General features: G+C 40.1%; 1 protein-coding gene and 1 long non-coding RNA gene across 3 annotated transcripts in view; one reads left to right on the top strand and one right to left on the bottom strand.

Annotated features, from left to right (window-relative positions):
- HNF4A (hepatocyte nuclear factor 4 alpha) overlaps positions 1–23,363 on the bottom strand; it is a 79,608-nt gene that overhangs the window by 33,210 nt on the left and 23,035 nt on the right. The window contains exon 1 of one of the 2 annotated variants that reach the window (XM_072111045.1): positions 21,385–21,488. The exons of the other annotated variant lie outside the window; for it this stretch is intronic. Within the exon in view, the coding sequence (XP_071967146.1) occupies positions 21,385–21,409 (25 nt within the window). The 5' untranslated portion in view covers positions 21,410–21,488. Of the gene's footprint in view, positions 1–21,384; positions 21,489–23,363 lie in introns of those variants that run through there. 2 annotated transcript variants of the gene reach the window in all.
- Positions 8,738–23,363, top strand: part of LOC140064300 (uncharacterized) — a 39,077-nt gene continuing 24,451 nt past the window's right edge. The window contains exon 1 of the long non-coding RNA XR_011847747.1: positions 8,738–8,877. This is a non-coding gene — a long non-coding RNA (uncharacterized lncRNA). The remainder of the gene's footprint in view (positions 8,878–23,363) is intronic.

Genomic DNA, 23,363 nt, shown 5'->3' with positions numbered 1-23,363 from the left:
GGTAAGCTTTTTTTCACTGATGAGGCTGAGAAACCCGGTGTTATGTATTCAAACCAATGTTAAAGGGGTTATCTGGGTTTAAAAATTTTTTTATGGCCGGGCTGGGGAGGGCTATTTAAACATAATAAACATGTACTTACCTCCTCCGGTGCTGCCGATGTCCCGCGCCGCGGCCCGTCTTCTCCGTGTGCCGGTTTCAGTACAAGGGCGCACAGGGAGCTTCCGGCCGGCCGGAAGCTCCCATGCGCACCATCTCCCAGCGCTTACAACGGTGAGAGATAGGGATGGATGGGAGGACCCGGCCACATCGCGGACCGGAAGCTCCCTGTGCGCGGCTTCCGTGCCCCTGTTTGTTTACAGGGGCACGGATTGAAGTGACCGCGGCGCGGGACATCGGCGGCGCCGGAGGAGGTAAGTCCATGTTTATTATGTTTAACTATCCCTCCCCAGCCCGGCCATAAAAAAATTTTTAAACCCGGATAACCCCTTTTAACCCTCAGGGTTTTTTTTTCAGGTGCTGAGACAGAATGGAAGCAACACAGAGACAAAACGTAAAGGATGCGCAACGGATGCAGAGCAGCAACGTCAATGTGAAACCGCCCGTAGGGATGGGGGTTTCCCTCATTGTACTAACTGCTAGACAGTGTGTAGGGGCTGTATATTGTGTATATTGATGCCACTAGAAGAAGCTGTGGTGACCTCGTAAAACACGCATTGGGACTCCAGTGCCTGTGCCACATGCCTACGCTAGTGCGCTAGCAGCTATCACCAGTGCCACTACAGTCCGTCTCAGATAGGTGCGCCAGTCTACATGGAACCGAGCCATGATAGGGAGCTGCACCACCCGATGCAGCACACCAGCACTTCTGGAAGATCGCATCCTGGCTGCTATGGTGGCACAGACACACAATACTGTTCTGTATTGCTACAGCTCTGCTAATAGCAATACCCTATTGTAGTGGCTGTCATCCACACAGGATACAGCCACTACACAAGAGCAGTATACTATTCATCTAGAGTTGTCCTATCAGAGAGGGCGGTTTACACATTGCGTTTCAGATGCATGCCTAAACGCATCTAAAATGAAGTGGGAGAGGCATGGACAAAACACATATGCGTTTTCATTCAAAACGTATGCGTTTTGGAATGAACAACACATGTTTTGCATGTCAGTAATGGAAAACATATGGGAGCACATTTACTTACCTGGTCCCTGCGCGATCCCCGAAGTGCGTTGTTCGCTCGCTTCCCCGCTGAGGTCTGCCGGAGTTCACCATCTTCTTCCCGGTGCATGTAAGTGCATGTCTTGCGACACAAATTGCTTTGTTAAATCCCGTGCATTGTCCGAATCCGACGGATCGTCCGAAGGCCCGCCCCCCGTTTTGTGTCGTGCCAAAATCTGATCGCGTGTGCCAAAAACCCTTTACAAATGCGGCGCACATTGGAAATTGTTGAGATTCCGATGATAGTGCGGATCCTTAGTAAATGAGCCCCATGATGCATATGTGTTTGGGCCAAGCCTCTACCACTTGCATTTTCGATGCATTTAAAAACGTACCTGAAACACATCCAAAATGCAACACGTGAACGTGCGCTAAGGGCTCCATCACACTGGCGTTGTTTTTCACAAACATGGTTCACTGATTTTTACTGATATGGATCACAAAAGGCAATAGAAGTCTATGGGGTTTATTTATCATGGTGGGGCTCATCACCGGTGTATGACAGCCCTTCGGGCCCAGCCACATACATCAAGGGACTCCAGACACTAAATGTATCCAGCAGGTAGATGCTTAGTGTTTCTTTCTACACCAGGTCTTGCATGGCACAGAAATAAGCAGAACTGGTGGCTATTTACTACCTTGCTGGTGCCACTGACTCCCCAGCCGACCGCGCCCTCCTTCATGCCCATCCACACACCCCTGGTGTGGAGATGGCAGAAAGGGGAAAATTATTTTGCATTTGTTATTATTTTAGGGCTTCTACGCCAGTGATGTAGAAGCCCTGATGATAGGTTCATTTTTTTTCCGTTTTGCTAGGAAGCCTGGTGTTATGTTTTCAAAGCATGGTTAAACCATTAGGTATTTTTGCGGATGCTGAGACAAAACAGAAGCAACGCTAAGACAAAACGCAATGGACGTTCAATACACGCATCATTGTGAAACTGACAGCTAAGTTAAAAAATTTTATTTAAAAAAACCTAAAAGTTCAAATTCTTCTTTCCCGAGAACTGATATAAATATAAATAAACAGTAAAAATCATAAACACATTAGGTATCACTGCTTCCAAAAATGCCTGATCTATCAAAATATAATAACGGTTTTTCACTGCCTTTAACCCTGTAACGGAAACTAGCACCCAAAGTCTAAAATGGCACTTTTTTGCCATTTTGAAAAATATAAAAAAAATCAATAAAAAGTGATCTAAAGGTCATACAGTCCTAAAAATTGTAGCATTGAAATGTCATCAAAAGTGACACAAAATGACACCACCCACAGCAGTATGAAAAAGTTATTAGCGCAAGAAGATGGCAAAATCCCCAATATGATTTTTGGATAGGAGGTTTTAATCTCTGTAAATGTATGAAAACATTATAAAACCTATACAAATTTGGTAGCCCCTTGATTGTACCGACCCAAAGAATAAAGTAGACATGTCATTTGGGCACGCAGTGAAAGCCGTAAAATCCAAGCCCACAGGAAAATGCTTTTTTTCACCATTTTGACTGCATTTGGAAGTTTTTTCCTGCTTCCCAGTACACGGCATGGAATATTCAATACCATTACTATGAAGTGCAATTAGTTATGCAGAAAACAAGTCATAGAGCTCTTTACATGTAAAAATAAAAAAGTTATAGATTTTTGAAGGTGAGGAGTGCAATATGGAAATGAAAAAACAAAAAAGGGCCAGGTCGTTAAGGGGTTAAATTTCTGGTGCTCATTTGTTTATCTTACGGTGCACCAAATACATTCCAAAGCAGGAGTAGGCGAGGGGTTGCTTAAACATTTAAGACTTTAGTGTGACTTTTCTGACAAAGGTCTCAAAATACAACAGGTTCACATGCCTCAATTATCAAAAACCAAGATAAATCAGGCAAGCCCAAAACCTTACAAACCCCCCCAAAAAACTAGACACATATTTTTGACTTAAGATAAATGTCCCCCATAGAATTCTTCACACAACTGTGTTTAATAAAATTGGATCCAGTACATGTCATTCTCTTTGAGCTGAGCCATGAGCCATATCAAGCTGATACATTTAACCTGTGAATAAACTAATTTTTTTTACAAAATTAATTTCCTGTTACATGGTTAATGGTTATTATCCATCATTGTACAACTGAGGCTGGAAGGTGGGTTTTGATGACATAATGGCTTCAGAGCTGAACATAACAAAAGAACTGTGGAGAACTACTGCCTGGGAAGCAAGATGGGTGAGTATTAGATTTCAGCATCTTGTGTATAATATGACCTCCATCATCACGATAGGGATAAGGATATATAGGATTCATGTTGGGAAAACACTGTGTGGCTGATCAGGAGTATTGCTTTGTTAAAGGAAATCTACCCTCAAAATTAAGCATGGATAGACACTAACTCATAGATCCAGGCGCTGTGACTGTGGTTATCATCTTGTATTTGCTATCTATGGCCTCCTTCCTTCTAAAATCAACATTTTAAATTATGCTAATGAGTCCAAAGGGCTAATGGGGTGTTACCAGAGCTCCTTTGTGCTGCAGATTCACAGGCTGTTAGATTGCCTCCCCTCCCCCTCTGCTCCTGCTCGCCACTGCTCCCACCATCTGCCTGATGTAATCTAAGCACACAGTGGGAGAGGGAAGTGCTCCAGCATACTGTAATAGCCTGTGAATCTGCAATATGTAAAGGTTCCATGTACTGTCCCAAAAGCCCTTCAGGCTAATTAGTATAGTTTTAAAAATTGATTTTAGAAGAAAGGAGGCCATGGATAAAAAATATTAGATTACCACAAGTGCTCCTAGTTTACCATCCTTGACTGTGATGGTAGATTCCTTTAACAGAGGCTGTAAGCAGGAAATGGCAGTGAAATTATTTTGAAGGACCTGTTTTCTTGATAAAAAGACTATTTATAATTTAATTGCACCAATAAAAAATGCATGCTGAAAAGACAGAGGGAAGGGGGGGGGGGCACTGGCAGATACAATCATGAGCACCGCGGCAATACTTCACTAGGGTAAAGTTATAACTTGTGTCAACACTAACAAGGTCAGTAAACTGAAGTGTAAGTGCCCTGCAGAGGCCAACCCGCATCAGGTTATGCCCCCCCCCCTTAGATTAACAAAGCCACTAGTAAATACAATCCGTTTGCAGCTATTTCTCAGTTATATGGTGTACTGGAAAATATGTGTGACACCAGTCTGGAAATATTACTTTATTACATTGTGGGGTCCAGGACACAAAAGAGTAAAACTAGGCAGACTTCTCATTGAGAAAAGCTGGGTGGCTAAACTAATTAACCAGCATAGCTTCTTAACACTGCTTGTTGAGTATTGGCTACAGTGGGGCTTTGTGACTATAGGCTACAGTGGGGGACTGTGATTTTTGGCAATTGGAGGTACTGTTACTATGGGCTATGGAGGCACTGTTACTGAGGAGCACTGTGACTATTGGTTACTATGAGGGCACTCTTACTATATTGGCTCAAATTACTGGGAGAGATTTATCAGTGCTCCTATGTCAATTTTCTAACATACCAGCTAGAAATTTCAATTATTCTTGCGACTACTCCAGCTCCACGCCATGTGAGTGTGGAGGGGGAGGGAAGAGGGCACAGCCACTGGTAGAGTGGGCCCGAGTGGTACATTCCTGCCACACATTTGCGCACTTACTAAAGCCTGCAAATATTCACTGCTGTATCCGCCCAACAGATACATCAAGTGTCCTAAGCCTCTTGATGTATCTGCCATGGCGGGTGGGCATGGCCATTATCATACAGAGTACACACAGAGCAATGGCTATGATAAATGTCCCCCATTTTTACTATATTGGCTACTGTGGAGGTCTTGTGACTATATTGGATTCTGTTGGGGCACCATTACTTTATTGACAGCTGTGGGATCATTGTTATTATATTTGATACTATGGGGGCCCTGCAACTATATTGTCTAATGTGGGGGTCCTGTGACAATATTGACTACTATTACTAATAATAATAATCTTTATTTATATATCAAATTCCGTAGCGCTTTACAGATTCTGGAGAACATATATACAGTACATAAAATAAGACATTACAGAGTAATAACAGTAAGTCATATGAAACAACATGAATGAGGGCTGGGAGGGTATCATTACTATATTAGTTACTGTGAGTGTATTGTGACTACCGTATTTTCCGGGCCATTAGGCGCACCGGAATATAAGGCGCATTAGTCCGATGCGCCTTATATATGTAATAATTCCATATATAAGGCGCATCGGACTATAAGGCGCAGGGTCCGGGGGCGTGGCGGAGGTCCGGGGGCGGAGCGGATACCCGACGAAAAGAGATGCGACCCGGAGACGAGACGCGGCGACGCGGAGAGGTGAGCAGGGAAGTGAACGGGGAAGGTGAGGGGGAGGTGGAGGAGGGCAGCGGACCATACTTACATAGGTCCCCGCTACCGGAGACAGCAGATCTCCAGCGGGAACTGCAGACCGACGCGGCAGAAGTTGTTCATGCCGCGTGGTCTGCAGTTCCCGCTGGAGATCTGCTGTCTCCGGTAGCGGGGACCTATGTAAGTAGGGTCCGCTGCCCTGCGCCATACATAGGGCGCACCGGACTATAAGGCGCACTTTGGATTTCCAAGGAAATCCAAGGCTTTTAAGTGCGCCTTATAGTCCGGAAAATATGGTATATTGGCTGATTTGGGGGCATAATGACTATAATGGGGCACTGTTTCTATATTGGGAACTGTGGTGGCATAATATTAAACTGCAAGAGAACAGAATTAAGTTTGTGATAAGGAGGTGGAGAAGATGACGATGGAATGAAGAATCTAACATTTTTGTTTTATTTAATATGCAGAGACACGTTATGGTTGGAAGAAGCTGACATTACACCACATAGAAGTAGAAAATGAAAGACTCCTCTTAATAAAGATGTAATCTGTCTTTTTGAAAAGGCTATACCAGTCCTCAAATATCCTCAAAGAAAAATGAATTACACAGAATTGTGTGGAGGACTTTACAAACCTTTCAAAATGCAGATTTTCTGTTTTATCAAGAAAATTCTGATTTCTGCAAATTAGCTTCTGTGTGCACTAGGAGTGGAACCATGCCTGCTGATGCATCAATCCTACTATATGTGTAATATATGATGCTGGGCAGAATAGAAAGAAAATCTGCATTAAACAGGAAAATAATTTCCGGAAAGCTTACTAACTGTTTGAGGACGCTAGTGGAAGTGCCACAGACTAAATGCCCTATAGTAACTCTGATTTCTACACACATTAGATGATGGATCGGTGATCACTGCCATTTTACCTCCAGATAATTGGCAACGCTGTTGAAAGCTGGTTGTTCATGTGAAGTCATAACCAGCTAATATTTAAGCTGCTTAGACAATGATAATATATCTCAGCAGCGACTCCATGATTATGGGTGCTGCATCATCACAGTATATTGGCAGATTATTGCAGATTATCAGCTCAAAAACATCTGTAATCAGTATAAAAGTACATGTGCAGGGGTTATTTTGTTCTTCATGACCTGTGCTCCAGTTTTCAGTAATTCACCAGGTTTGAAATAGGGAACTGTGATCCCTATAATACACACCAATAGAGGGAAAGCTGTCAATAACAGTGTATGGGTGGTGAAGGCGGGACTCTCACTGTATCTCCTAGGAGTCCTGTTAGGGGTTACTCCTTTACCTTGAAAAGCTGGTAAAAATCAAATACATTTGATATAAAACTCAGCTCTATCACATCATCTGCTCTCAGTTAGGTAAAAAATCACTGCTCTTTGATAAACCAGCCCTTCAAATTGCTACAGCCAGGCAGAAAAATATTTAAAGGGATATTTACTGGAAAGCAGGATATAAATATACTCAGGATAACACTGAAACAGCACTCCAAGAAAGGGAAGATTTATTAACCCGTGATATATGAAGCAACGTTTCAGCTCTTCGTTAGAGCTATTTTCAAGCAAAAAAATGAAATAAATAATTCTTTATTTATATAGCGCACACAGATTATTTATTTATTGAAGAGCTGAAGCATTGCTTTTGTATAAGATAGTGAATAAATCTTCACTTTCTTGGGGTGCTGGTTCAGTGTATCTTTTTACCAAGTGGATTTTTTAAAACCATTGTGTCTGGTTAAAGAAGCCTGCACCCAGCCTTTGGACAAGATCCGATTGTCTCATTGTGCAGCTCCATATAAGGCTTTGTTACTCAGGATAACAAAATAACACAATATCTTATTCACTGTTAAGAAAAATACAGCATTTCATTGATATAATTCCACCCTGTCTCTATCAGTCTTGGTATTTACAATTTTGGTCGCCCCTGAATCCGACTGTAAATCTTCTGACTATGGTTGGATTCTTCCAATGAATAGCTTCTCTTCTCTGCACACTCTTGTGTGCTCTCTGCCTCTGGTCTCCCCCCCTTAATTTCATGGCCAACTCAGACACAAGCACTTTCTGCTGGCAAGCAGCAGTGTGCAAATGCTTACTCTACAACCTACAGGCATGATAAGGTCTTTATTTGGGAGGGAGTCATATAGCAGAGTTGACCATGTGTTCGTTATAAGAGGGTTAGAGTGTCATTGTGTTTTATATCCATCTCATGGATCTCATCATCTCTTATCTCTGATCTGTCTCATTTCTTTTTTTTTTTTCGATGTGTCAAATACTAGTAGAATGTTCAGAAGCTAAAAAAAACTGTAAATAAACCCTATACCCTGATAATTTAAGCACATTGTCAGCACACAGCATTTCATAGCACAGAGGAATCATGTAGTGTCTGCATCTATAGTCCCTGCCCACACTCTGGAATCTTACACTGACCATCACTGAGTTATAGGAGCTAAAACAGCAACAAACTGAGTAATTTTGTAAAGTAAGGGGTTAAAAATTATCTTTATTGTGTAAAAATCACTAGATATTTGAAGAGATTTGTTTGAACATCTTAACCTTACAATTTTTTAGCCTGTATCTTGAAAATGTCTACACTCGCAAGGACATTTGCTATGTGTCAAAAGGGTCTTTTCTGGCACCAGAATCCTTTTTTGTTCTTTCTGTGTTGTGCACGCCAGACACTCACACCAATTGTTGTCGCTTAATTTGGGCACCAATTATGAATCATGGCACTTCTTCTAGAGTTCTAATCTCCCTAAACCTTTCTGTGAAATTTGGGGCACATAATAAGACCAACAAAATGTTCACATGCAGAGAGTCCTACATATGTAAAAGCACATCATCCTATCACAGTGTAGCATGTATAAGAAGACAAATTCAGCTCTTCAGCTCTGTAACTAGCTCCTCTAATACTATACTTTAGCCCTTCAAGCTTTGACCCTGAATTCAGGCATCACTATAAAGATCAAAAGTCACAAAAAAAGGGAATTGAGCAGTTCAGCTGTTTCTTAAAGCCACAACACTTTCTCTATTGTCCTAATGAAATGACAAATTCCAGTTTGTGGACAAAGTCCTGCACGCTGTAGAATATGGATCTCCGACCACTGACCAAACTCCATTCCAAGTAACTAACTATTTATTCTTTTTTGAAGTTTGTACTGTTCTTAGTTTGGATACTGAAGGCGGCCGGAGAACATGATAGTTCCCTGTCAGTAACAGTGGGCAACCAGGGTCCGGCTGTATTGGGGTCAGCCTTAGGATTTATTGAATGGCAAGCAGGTGAGTTAAGCTATAGCATATTGGATAATTTTATGGATGTGATTAACATGAAATTATCCACTTTTCATGACTATGATCTAATTAACATGACTTCATGATGAAAATATTTTAGTGGTGAATACAAATGTGTAAGGTACCGCTTCATGTTAAGTATAGGTAGAGTCTTTCTGAATATCCATTTTATATACAGTATCCATGGCTGGTGTATCTACTACTGTCTAATTAATGTCAGTTTCAGTCACAATGAATACTTCATTTTTGAGACTGAGGAAACACCATTTAAATTGGGGATAAACATTAATTATATCCTGGTGGAAGTGGTATTATTTTTACTAATAAAAATATTATTATTTAATAAGGATTTTAAATTTGGGACAAAATTTGATTTGCTTCTCGATTTGGTTGGTCCTCTATTTTTCTAATAAAATGAGTATGCAGTTCCAAAGATAGTGATAAATGACAAATTTCTGGTGGTCTTTAGGTACCACTAGAGGGAGTAGAGGCAACTATCTAGTCTTAGATTGTGGTAGACAATCACTTGCCACAAAAGAGACCTCAGTGTGGTCCACAACAGTCATTGCTTGGCTTTAATGGTCCTTTTACACTTAAGGTTCTGCAGGGGAGAGCCAAAGTTGTAGCAGCCACTAATAAATTAACTGGCATTGATCTAATATCTGTATATTTAATATATATATATTTATCTTCTAATATCTATGTATCTTTCTGATATCTATCAAATATATATCTATTGTCTATCTAAATGTCTGTATTTCTGCACATTGTGGACTTTCCTGTATGTAAAGGTGCTTCTTCTGATAAGGCAGAATTTTCTTAAAAAACTATTATAGTACCTAACACATTTGTACACGGATCTATGATCATTGATTTTCTTGTGATATAAGAGCTGCTCCACTGCACTAAAGGTTATGAGCTGCTGTGATGAAATACTTGCACGGCCGCGTGTAAACAAAATGTAGAATCCTCTATATTTGGTAAAGTGCTGAGCTGGAACCTGTGACAGGTACGGCCCTCAACTCTTATCAGGGATATCGGAGAGAGAGCATTTGTGCAATGTTTTCCAGAATCTATATTAAACCTCATTTCACCCTGTCTAAATGCCAAGTTATGAGTTATTGATCCAATTTAAGGGGACCTTATCATAAAAATCCCATAAATGAAAAGAGTAATTATGAAGCAGTGAGATGTAACTTCAAACTCCCATGAACTACCATTTGCCATTTATAATACTTGTAGAATAGCCTTTAGGACTCCTTAGGTAAGACTGTTTCCTCTATCACCCCTTAAAGTTTTGCTTCTATATACAGTTAGATAAGCTTTATATAATGGGACTTCAGCTCTAGCATACATAATGATTAGTAAGTTATAGTAAGATTCTACATTCCTAGATTGCCCTGAATCTGCCAATCCATACTGAAGCGTGCTGCATTCTATAACTAAATGTAGGAGGTCACCATTACAGCCAGTGAATGGCCATAGTGGTGACATGGTCATGATATCATCACAGAACCAGGAAGTACAAATGCCTGGGGACCGGTCCGTGCCAGCAAATGGACTTTTGACTTGGCAATATATTGACAGGATCTCCCATCCTTTAGCCTAGACATCAAGTTACAATGCAGGTGCCTTGCGATATCAACTGATGGCGGAATTCAGTAGCCAGACCAAGAGAGCTTTTTTGTTTTCTTTTTGAGAAGACTTTAGGAATTTGTGTTGTGCCTTGGTATACAGAAATCTACATTAAATAGGTTTTATGGGAATATGTAAGTAGACAAAAACATTTTGCTAAAATAGTGGAAAGTCTTTCTATGGTTTGTTAGAGGAGTATTCTCATCTGGAATCTTTAATTTGATTGATCTGTCATTTCTTTAATTGGATTTTATTAAAAACATGTACCTGTGTGTACTTTTCCATAAACTAGCCAAATAAAGGATAACTGCCTTGAAGATGACCCCTTCTGTTCGAGTGATTACTCAAAGAAACAAATTGTTTTTGCATGTGAATTGTCTGGGAGTCATTGCATATCCCACAGCCCTGCTATGGTAATGAATCCAGGTGGTCAGGCACCTTAATAGCACATATCTGTCCAGTTCTGGAAGAGCGCAGAGGTGGTCGTATCCAAAGACAATTATCTTGTTTCTAAGGGACCACATGGCTATATTTGTGAGACATTGGGGGACATTAATACTAGTGTGTCTCAAGTTTGCCTATTTTTGTGTCTTGTTTGCTACATTTTCATGCTTTGTAATTTATGTTTGTTGTTCTTTTACCTCATTTAATGGGTCTTGAATTGTCGCATGGCTGATTCATTTGCGCCTAATTTTGCACCTAATTTGGCGCAAATGATTTCGTGTAAAGTAGATCTTATTTGAGATCAATAAGGCAGCTAGATTGAGAAAAGGTGTGACAGAACATTCTGAGCTTTAGTTTTGCACAAATAAAGCAAATGCTTGTACAATGTCCAGACTACATATTGTTGCAATTGCAGAGACTAAAAGTTAAAGTCTGATAAAATTTTTACACGTGAACTTTAAGATTGTCAATAATCCCACTCAAAAAGACAAAAGTTAATATGAGGGGGAAATGAGGGGCCCCAATATGAGGGGGAGATGAGAGGCCCCAATATGAGTGGGAGATGAGGGGCCACAATATGAAGGTGTAAGGGAAAGTGTAAGGTCACAATATGAGGGGGGTATGAGAGGCCACAATATGAGGGGGAGATGAGAGGCCCCAATATGAGTGGGAGATGAGGGGCCCCAATATGATTGGGAGATGAGGGGCCACAATATGAAGGTGTAAGGGAAAGTGTAAGGTCACAATATGAGGGGGGTATGAGAGGCCACAATATGAGGGGGAGATGAGAGGCCCCAATATGAGTGGGAGATGAGGGCCCACAATATGAGGGGGAGATGAGAGGCCCCAATATGAGTGGGAGATGAGGGGCCACAATATGAGGGGAAGGTAAGAGGTCACAATATGAATTAATAATGATGTGTTTTGGGATGCATTTTACCTGATGAATTTACTGTGCCTTTCAAAATGCAATGAAAATGCATTCTATAAATGTTGTCTTCGAATTTACATGAAATATTTCCGTGTAGCAGTAGGTGGGCCCCCAGAATCAATTTCCCTGCTGTGCCCTAGACTCCCCAGTCTGACCCTGGGTTTTAGTCTTTGCGCCTTATTTGACATAGTGAATGGGTATTCTGCAGATGTTTGCACTGCATCCACTATTATTTTGCGCCAAAAAGTCACAAATAACCCACAAAAACTTGAAAAAGCACTTGGAAAAAAACCACCCTTTTCATTACTAGAAGCAAAGATATTCACTTCCCCAATGAAAAATTTACTTTTGTACATGCATTTACTTTTTTGTGCAAAAATTAAGCTCAGAATGTTCTGTAACATCTTTCCTCAATCTATATTTCTTATTGGTTGCAAATTATATCTACTTTGTAGGGGAATAATTTGCGACAAATTAGGCACAAATGAATCGGCCTTGAAACAATTCAAAATGCATTTAATAAGGCAAACCAACAACAAACATAAATTACCAGGTAAGAAAAGTAACAAACCAGGCGCAAATAATGGCGGACCTGAGTCACAGTGAGGGGCATTTATTAATTTTGGCGCAGGGTGCCACTGGAACTGTGCTATATTTTTCAGTAGGATCTAAGTTTTTGGTGCAAGGGATTAATGAATTGGTGCACAGACTAAAACGTCTAGAACTCGCTAGACTTGCTTTTGGACTTGCTTTAGCTACGTTTTTGTGCCACATATTCCGCCAAAAAAGGTGTCAGAAAAATAGTAGCACAGGAAAACTGGTGGATTCACAAGCAGCAACAAAATTTTGTGCCGAAAAATAAGTCGAGACTGTCAGAAAACACGAATATTTTAGCGCTGACACATTCAGACAGAAGAGGCACAGAAAGGAGGGAAAAAACCTGCCACTTTTCTGTTTCAAAGGCGATAATAAGTTCCCCCCAGTATGAATAATGTCCCCAATAGTGCCCTAAAACTATCTAAAACTCATGATAAATGGGGCATAATGGGGCACATTTACTTACTTGTCCCTAGCGCGTTCCTCCATGTGCATTGTCCGACCAGAATGCCCTGTGCCGCCATTCACTAAGATCGTGCTCCCGATATCTTGCATGTGTCGCTTCCCCACTCAGGTCCACCTTTTTCTTCCTTGTGCATGTAAGTGCATTGTCTTGCGTCACAATTTTAAAGTTAAATCCCGTGCTCAATCCGAATCAGTTGGATTGTCCGTCCCCCGATTTCTGTCGCATGAAAGCCAGCGCCGCTGCACCAAAATCTGATCGCGTGTGACATTAACCACTTCTAAATACCTGTCACAGCGGTGCAAAAAAAAGTCACAAAGAAATGTGGCCGCGGGACCCTTAGTAATTAAGCCCCAATGTATTATAAGTTCTTGAGTCTTTTGGTGAAAATTAAGATTTATGTAGTAAAAAGATTGATAAATCTTCCCCTGTGCCTGACCTTTCCCCTTCTTCGGTATGTATGTGGTTAATAATACATCTTATTACTATGCGTGTTATTTCTGGGAATTGATATACACTGAGGAGCAGATAAAGTGGTTACATATTGCACATCACATTCTGTTATTCACTAACTATAATAAAGATAAACCATCACTTTATTGGTTATGACACGATATTAATATAGTGTGAAGTAATAAAGTGCCATAAAGGTTACCATAGATATAGGATAACTATGGGCACAACAGCATTCAGCCGCATCTTCCTTATTAGCACTCACGTTCAACTCAACCAAAATTTCCCTATCCAAATGAGGGATATAAGCAGTGAATGGACATTTCAAAAGATACAGGCACAAAATTCCAAACCGCCTGATCCACGTTTTTCTGGTTACAGGGGAGGGGGTAGCATTTATCATTGACTTTTCAACTGTTTTTATGTGGCCATTTTTTGTTGTTGTTGCACCATGTCCACCATATTTATTATTATTTATTACAATTTAGCTTCTTTTCAACACTCACAACTTTTTTTGTATTTGCTCAATTGGGGCAATTTGGGATTCAAAAGCTGCAACCTTATTGCAGTCTAAATCTCCAGAAGGCAAAAAAGAAACTATTTTGACTTACCCATAAAGGTCTTTGGACCTGTTTGTGTGTATAAGCCTAGGGTTTTTCTGAGCATATAAGCTGAGTGTTCACACTAAGGGTACATTCAGACAGAGAGAATTGTGGCCAATTGCCTCCAGATCTACAATAGACATCTTTGTCCGGTGAGCACACAGTGTATCACCGCACCATGACAGAGTTGGGTGGGCGACTGCGCTGCAAAGTAATAATAATATTGATAGTAATTTATTTATTGTCCCTGAAGGGGAAAAGAATTTGTCACATTTGTAAGTAACAAATCATACACTAATGATATACATGAGAAACATACATGACATAAAACTTATGTTTCTCACATCATTTTTTAGTGTATGATTTTTTTTTTTTGCTATGTTTCTTTTAATCTGTCCTATATTTTCATGAATTTGTGGTTAGGACAGCCCCCCTCCTCTTCCCGGCCTTTTCATTGATCGGGATCTAGTTGCATGTACCCTCAGTGTGGTGGAAAAATAGACTAATATTGCAACATTTTAATACTTTAACATCTAACACAAATTTCTAGACTCTCTGGTTTGTAAAATTCCCTGCACTGGCTGCCCATCACCACCAAATTCAATTCAAACTAATCCCCCTCATCCACTAAGCTCTACACAGTGCTGCTCTGATCAACCTCTCTTCCCTTATCTCAGTCGTTCACCCAGCCCATGCTCTTCGATCTTCCAGTGATCTAAGAATATTTTCTTCTTTAATTCAAGCCTCTCGCTCACGTCGCCAGGAATTCTCTAGAGCTGCACAAATTTTCTAGAATGCTGCACCCTGGACCATCCGATTAATACCCAACCTCTAAAGCTTCAAACCTACCTTAAAACCCTATGGGGCACATTTACTTACCCGGTCCAGTCGCAATCCAGTGGCGGGTTCTCCGAAGCTGATTCGGGTCCGGCTGGGATTCACTAAGGTAGTGCGCCTGATGTCCACCAGGTGTTGCTGCTGCGCTGAAGTCCATCAGAGTTCGCTGGAATTCACTATCCTATTCCAGGTGCAGGGAAGCGCGTGTCAAGCAACACTTTTAAAAAAAATCCTGCGTTTTTTCCGAATCCGTTGGGTTTTCCGACGGCCACGGCCCCCGATTTCCCTTGCATGCATGCTGGCGCTGATGCGCCACAATTAGATCACGTGCGCCAAAAATCTGGGGCAATTCAGGGAATAAATCTGTAATATTCAGAAAGCCCAACAAAAAATAGTGATTCGGGCCCTTAGTAAATGACCCCCTATGTCTTTAGAAAGGCCTACACTACTTAACTGCATGTAACTTTCTATATATTTTCTCTAACCTTCACTGAATTATACTCCTGTCTATGTAATCCCTCACCACTTGATACCAGGTTACTCTGAAGTCTGATGCACCCTGGATTTTGTAAATATAGATAATTATATAGATAATTTTTTTTTTTTTTAAAGAACGGCTGTACCACAATACAAGCAACTCTTCATCCTCAACTCACCAATACAATGCAGCCACATACTGTCCAAATAATATGTGGTATATAAATCTAAAAAACTAAATCAATGACATTTACTTCCCAAATAAAATTGCAATATGCCAATGAGAGATGCCTCCTGGACTCTCAGAACCACACTGTCTGCACATCTCTCCTAAGTATCACTACAGATACCCTGCAGATGCTGAGGATCGGGTGATGTCCAAGGGTAAATAAAACTGCAAACTGCACCAATGAAGAGAAGAGTCTGCAGAGTGGGGTTTGAGCTCTGTATTTACTTTGGGGGTTTAGAGGCCAATACTAGTGTTTAGGGGATCTAGTCAGGCTGTATTTAATTAAGGCTGTGGTAAAGTTGCTATGCCGCCTAGTGAGTGGAGGACATCTCCAAATATTTTTGCACAGTGCAATTTACTTTTGTACTCCACAGAATGCCCAGTCTCAGAAGTTGGCCAGCCTGCTATACATAGACTTGGAGGCCATACATTAAGTGAAGGGCCTGGGTTATTGCCCAATTCACCACCCCATAAAAGTAGCCTTGGAGTTTTTAAGATATACAGTTTTTTGTCATTTTTAATTATAATTACAATGGGATGGTAGGTTATAGCATGCAGTTGGGGGGTTAAAAAATTAACCAACCAAGTTTACTGTAGGTCATGGAAAGGCAATGGACACTGGCAGAATGGTCTGTTTACCTCAGGATCAGCTTCAAAAAGTCAGGTGCTCTGTTGAATCATTACAAAGTCAACACAGTTTTTGCAAAATCAGCTCTACAAATGTGAAGAGAAGTAGAGAGATAAAAAAAAGATCCACAAAAGTGAAAGATTCCTTCCTTTATTAACATTGTAAACTCTTTATGAAGCATCACTTGATTGTACGTGACCTCAGAATTACCTTCATCCACATTGGCCTATCTCATAGACCCTGCATTTTACAATCCGTCTGGTCTCCTTTAGTATTCTTTGTTACGATTCTTCTTAGCTCAGATAGGTCTAAGGCTATATTCACACTGCCGTTGCCCGCCCGTACCGTAGCGGGCAACGGCAGTGTACGGGGAGAGGAGGAGGAGGTGAGCGCAGCTCACCCCCGCCCCTCTCCATAGGAATTAATGGCGCACGGCGCTGTACTACGGAGAAAGATAGGACAGGTCCTATCTTTTTCTGGGTACAGAGCGGTACGGTGCCGCACGTGTGCTGCACAGTACCGCTCCCGTAGGGCGCCGTGCGCCCATTGACGTCTATGGAGGACGTATATCGGGCCGTATATACGTCCGCCGTATATACGTCCTCCAGAATATCCTTAGAGTTTTCAAACACCTTATCTAATGTTTAATTTTTGTCTATGGTACATGCAACTTCTTGTATTCCTATGAGACTGTGATTACTAATTCTTAGCAATTTTTTAAATGATTTTTAAATTTATTCTACTGTTTTGTTTATTGTTTATATATACAATGTTCAATAAATTGATGGCACTTTTTAAAGGGGTTGGTCCCTTTACCTAAGGTTTTTTGTAATGTGTGTGCAAGTGTTGGGACAGAATACTAGATAATTTACCAATATACATCTATTAATAGTTCTGCTCCGCTTTCCTGATATGTAAAGTGAAGTGTTTTTAATATCATCAGCCAGACATTCCTGTCCATAAAATGGTCCATGAACAATCTGTCCATGAACAATCGCCCTGCCAGTACATTGCTCTTATATTCATGAATACTATCAAGGTCCTAGCAGGACAATTGCTTATGGACTGTAGCTTAGAAGTTGGTAGACTTCCTTTTTGTTGGTCTAATTATGCAGCAAAAAAGTTTTGGTAAGCTAGAAGTGCAGAAAAAGTGTCAGAATTCAAAAGCTGCCCCCAAGTTGCGCAACAAAAAAAAGGCTTGATTGATGGAAATGGTTTTCGTGGTGCCGACACTTTGTAAATCTGTCGGAACAGCACAAAAGAAAAAACCCTTGGATTGCCAAACAAAAAACAAATGCAAAACATTGAGAAATGTGTATCATTGCTTTTAATTTTTACAGGCTTTAATCTCTTAAATGGGTGGAATTGTGGGAAACATAAAACACCAAAAGTGGTGAAAATATGGTTCCACTGGCATATAAATTTTTAAAAGGATCTGACAGGTGGTAGATCGCTAAAATAGTTCACGGGGAAGCCCTCTAATTTTGTTTCTTTCCTTTTACTCTGTGTACAAATGTATACAGAAAAAACTGTTAGTGAACAAAGAAGGCAAAATATGCTAAGACTTATCTTACCATACAGACAGACCTATAGGATCTACAGTGAGAAGGTGCTTTCCATCAGTGTTTCAACCTCAAATAGGATTTAAAGATTTAAGAAGAACTGATGGCAACCGATACATGTGAATATACCCTCAGGCCAATAGCTAATGTCACCACTAGGAGGAGCTCACTTCTTGCAGCTATCATTGAGTTCAAGAGTACAGTAGGTGTATTAATCATATGTAGGGAAGTTGGCGAATGATACATTCAGGCATATAAAATTATGATATTCAGTGTTATATGACACTATAACCCTATGTATGAAAAAAGCAGTTATGACATACTAACTGATGTCCTGCCACAGAAAAATGCCATGCTGAAAAATGCCTGAAAATGCCTTCGTACACAAACCCAGCTGCTTTTCTTCCTGCAAAAGCTGAATTTGCTAAGATTATATATGGCAAGAGTCACTTTGTGCACCATAAAAGAAACATAAAAGAGTTCTCCTTATGGAGACTTCGCCAATTAAGGCTGCTTTTTAGTACCTTAACATCAAGCATGACTTTCAAGAAGCCTAATGATATTAAAGCCAAACTGTTATATCTATTCCAGAAGGGGAATCTGTTCTTTTATGTGCAAACTGCTCGCACATGTATTTAAGAAGGGTCCAAACCATACTCACACACACGACACTTTTGTGTCGCAGCTGCGCTCTTCTTCATGCAACACAAATTTTGGCACTGAAATGGCCACCACATGAAGAACTGCACATAGAGCAGTGTGACCCATTGTTTTTCTTGTCCCATCCTGGAAAATGTATTTACATATTTCCCATTTATATGTGAGTAATGATTCTCAGTGATGAGACATTTTGCTTCTCATGCTACGGTATTTTTACTGTCAATGAAGAGTTTGTTTTACACTCCAGTCTACAGATAATATCCATAAAACTAAATCCACGCATATAAATGTTTTACTAACCACAAATATTTCTCTTGCCAGTACAGAAATGTCCTCTGTAGACCTCCAGGAATGACCCATTTATAGGTATTCAGATTGTGGTAATAAAAGGGAAAACAATAAATGGAGCTGTCATAATGGTAAATTAGTCACTATGTGCAATGCAGGATCTCAAGCGCTAGAACATGGCCACTAACTTTTTCTAGAAGCAAAATCTACTAATCTTGATTCTTCCATGAAGTCTATAGTTTCAGACAACAACCTCCTTTGTTAGTGTAGTTATCGCTCCCATCATGACAAAACCACAGAGCCTATAGAAGGTTACCAAAACACAAAAATTCACCCCCTAATTATATGGATATGGCCCCCGACTGTTGAAATACAAGTAGGACAAACATCTCACATCAAATACAGACCCAGACCAGAATCCATCACTGATTGGTAGGGGTCCCAAGTATCGGACCCCCACTGATCTGATATTGATGACCTACCCTACAGACAGGGTATAAATATTCTGGAAACCCCTTTATTAAATGTAGTACTAGACTACAATGAAACTGTAGATTCTATATCAAATCCCCTAAACTAATAAACAATGCGAATGAGACCCCCTAAATAATGCGGGGTAGCCTGTGGTACCCATCTATTCTTATTTATTCTTCACCTCTAATCTTGGGTATAAAGTCCTGGCGCAAGCGTTAGGAGCAAATAGGGTGGTCCTCCTCTGAACCTTTAGGAATCATCATTATGTCTGAGCTGTGATCCATCAGGAAATCCTCTACTACTCTATTCAACAATACTTGTATTTCGAGTGAGGATTCAGGGAAATATAGACCTGCAGCAATAAAATTACAGTTTCATTTTAAAAAAAAAACACTTCCCATTTTGCTTAATGTTTCTTAATTGTTATAGAAAACCTAGGCAGAAAATTATTTGTAGAGACAAATGAAATGGGCTTATATATATATATATATATATATATATATATATATATATATATATATATATATACCGTATAGTCCGGCGTATAAGACGACTTTCGAAGACAGAAAAATCTTCTGTCTTCTCTGGGGTTGTCTTATACGCCGGTATTCCCGACCACCCGCCGTGTATTCACGGCGGCGGTCGGGTCCCGGTGCATGGAGAGGGCTCACGGGCTGAGCCCTCTCCATAGCCGGTAAGTCTTTTCTGCATATTGCAGCAAAGGCTTACCGGTAACACCCGCGATCGGTGCTAGCACCGATCACGGGTGTTTTCACAGCGTGGGCTGCCGGCAAAGCTGCCGGCAGCCTCAAAAAGATAGCGGCGCATGGGTGCCGCCATCTTACCTGGGATCGCCGCTCCCCGTGACATCATCGGGGGCGGCGATCCGTCTCCATGGTAGCCTCAGGTCTTCCGAAGGCCCGAGGCTATTTCGTTTTAACCCCTTCATTACAATGTGCTGATAGCACATTGTAATGAATGAGGAGGAAAATCCCCATATACTGCCATACTGTAGTATGGCAGTATATGGTAGGATCGATCAGACAACCTAGGGTTAAAGTACCCTAGGGAGTCTGAAAAATAGTATAAATAAAAAAAAAAAAAGTAAAAAAAAAAATAATAATAAAAAAACCTAAAATTTCAAATCACCCCCTTTCCCTAGAATTGACATAAATATAAATAAACAGTAAAAATCATAAACACATTAGGTATCAACGCGTCCGAAAATGCCCGATTTATCAAAATATGATAAAGGTTTTTCAATGCGTTTAACCCTGTAACGGAAAATAGCGCCCAAATAAAAAAATGGCACTTTTTTGCCATTTTGAAAAATATAAAAAAATATATAAAAAGTGATCAAAAAGTCGTACAGTCCTAAAAATGATATAATTGAAAATATTATCAAATTTCGCAAAAAATGACACCACCCACAGCTCTGTACACCAAAGTATAAAAAGTAATTAGCGCCAGAAGTTGGCAAAATCAAAAAAATAATTTTTGTACAGGAGGTTTTCATTTTTGTAAATGTATGAAAACATTATAAAACCTATACAAATTTGGTATCCCCTTAATCGTACCGACCCAAAGAATAAAGTAGACATGTCATTTGGGGCGCTCAGTGAAAGACGTAATATCCAAGCCCACGAGAAAATGGCGCAAATGCATTTTTTTCACCATTTTCATTGCATTTGGAATTTTTTTCCCGCTTCCGAGTACATGGCATGGAATATTTAATAAAATAAAAATTTAAGGTACAGTATGGTAACATTTACAGTAAAATGGACGATGATAATGTTGTTGTTGTATGCCTTATGTTTATGAGCGACAGTTTTCCTGCTATATACCTGCATGTCATAAGAATTTACATTAAAAAAAGGACCATGTTAAATTCAAATCTGTTTTTTTTTAAATTTTTACCTGTGTTTTGTATGCGTTGGAAAAGGGGTAGTCTTATACGGCGAATATATCTTGAACTCTATATTTTAAACAGGAAAGTAGGGGGGTCGTCTTATACGCCGGAATATACGGTATATACATATATTTTGCATCTTGTTATTGTGTACATTGGTACAACCTATAGCAATGTGGAGCGTCATACTGCATACCACTTTCTAGCACCTCACGGGCACCAAGTATGATGTGTATGCTGCGGATTAAGTTCATATTGGAAATAAAGGAAGAACAGATCGGATTTTAAGGAAATGTTACTTTGTACCTGGAGACAGCATGGAGGATATCATCTCACCAGAAGAGGTCTGCAGCAGGCAAATACAGCCGTGTGGTTCTTACCCAGAAATTCCCTCACTCAGCACGAACAATGAACCGTGTTTCTGCACTGTAAGAATAATCCTTTAATTCGACTAATAACAAGATTTATTGAAGTAGCGTTACACAGTCCCCCATTAACCATTGCACTGCCAGCACCAATATTAAAAAAAAAAGGACACTATTTAATATAAATTATTTTTCAGCTTCTGAAAAGATTGTTTCCATCATAGCATATGACCCACTGACTTTGTGTACCTGACCTCTGGGAGTCCCATTGTTTTAGCAGTTTTTGTGCACAGTAGCTAAACAAATACAAATCCAACACCAAACATGTTGAGGTTACAATAAAAACTTGTCATTCAACTTTATTCAAGATCCATCTTTAAAAGTATCCAGCCTGCATAGGACATATGTTGCATCAGCTAGCCAACACAGTTTCAACTGCAGATGAAAGGTCATGTGATTTCTATCTGTCCATGAACAATTGCCCTGCCAGGACCTTATTATAATATTACTTAATATAAGATTAAGGTCCTGGTGGGACAATTGTTCATTGACAATTAGAGATCACATGACCCCCAATCTGCAGCCAATTTATGGACAGATATTTCTGGCTAATTATGTAATATACAGAAGTCTTATCTTTATTGGAACAGAACTATTAATAGATGTATATTGGTAAATTACCTAATATCCTGCCGCCCACACTTACACACACATTACAAAAGACATGAGGTAAAGTGGCCAACCCCTATTACAATATCACACAATTTACATAAAGATATGTGAGGGAGAGCAGCCATGTTATTCTTTTATGGTGGAATTTTCTATGACAATCAATTTGCCCAATATCGGTCCCCTATTCAGTAGCCATGACTTTAGTGTGTGAAGAATAGGGTTGTTTTATAAGAAGGCAGCTTCCATTGTGTGAAGGTGACATGTATACAGCCTGGAGGGTGTTATGTACCTGTTCACTTAACTGCGGCCACCACTATTTGTTAGAAAGAAGTATTGATTCCTCGCCGAATCCTTTGAAGAACCTCAGGCCAGGTCTCAACAACTTGGGATTTACAACCTACATCTCTAAGACAAACAGCAGTGCGTCACAACCAGCTTAAGGGGGATAATGGTTAAAAGAGACTGAAAATGTTATCACTCAGCAAACCTTCTGTTATATATTTTCAGCTAGTTCATTATTTATCCAAGGAGCCATCAGGTGAACTCAGAGACAGGGCAAGGGGATTAGTCAGGTTAAAGTGTGACAGAACTTCTATAATGCATTACCCACTTTTTTTGAGATTTGAGGTGAAATAAATCAGTTTGCAAATAGTAAAGTGTCTATACATTCAGCCCGGCAAATATTTTGTGCAATAAAATGTCTGGACAAATATTGGTCCCCAGATATGAGGGATGTGATGAAGTTATTTTCATTAAAGAGGTTCTCTAAGATGAGAAAAAACGCCACTCCTATACGCAGGTTGGATGTGGTGTTGCAGCTCAGGCTTTAAAGGAGACCTGCCATGAAGAACCTACCATCAGCAGTAGATCTGACAGTAGATGCCTCCTTCCTTCCTCTGCCCTAATCTGTAATTTAATAATCCTGGAACATAACCTAACATGTTAAAAATTTTATTTTAGTATTTAAGCACACCCGACTTACCATTATGAATCTACCATTATGAAATATACAGTTTCGACTTACATGGAAATTCAACTTAAGAACAAACCTACGGACCCTATCTTGTATGTAACGCGGCGACTGCCTGTATTTAATCAGGGGGTAACTATAATTCCTTTATTCAGTTCGCATAGTATATCTTCATTATACGTATATTAAGGGAGTTACTGTGTATGTTTTATATGCAGGTCCATGGTATTGTCAAGGGTATATATTATTTACGAGCACAGTCTGAGACATAGTTATTT

This window comes from Engystomops pustulosus, chromosome 6 (genome assembly GCF_040894005.1).
Source record: "Engystomops pustulosus chromosome 6, aEngPut4.maternal, whole genome shotgun sequence".
Taxonomy (NCBI): domain Eukaryota; kingdom Metazoa; phylum Chordata; class Amphibia; order Anura; family Leptodactylidae; genus Engystomops; species Engystomops pustulosus.
Note: the sequence above shows the minus strand (reverse complement) of the source record. Positions and strands in the feature narration are given on the sequence as shown.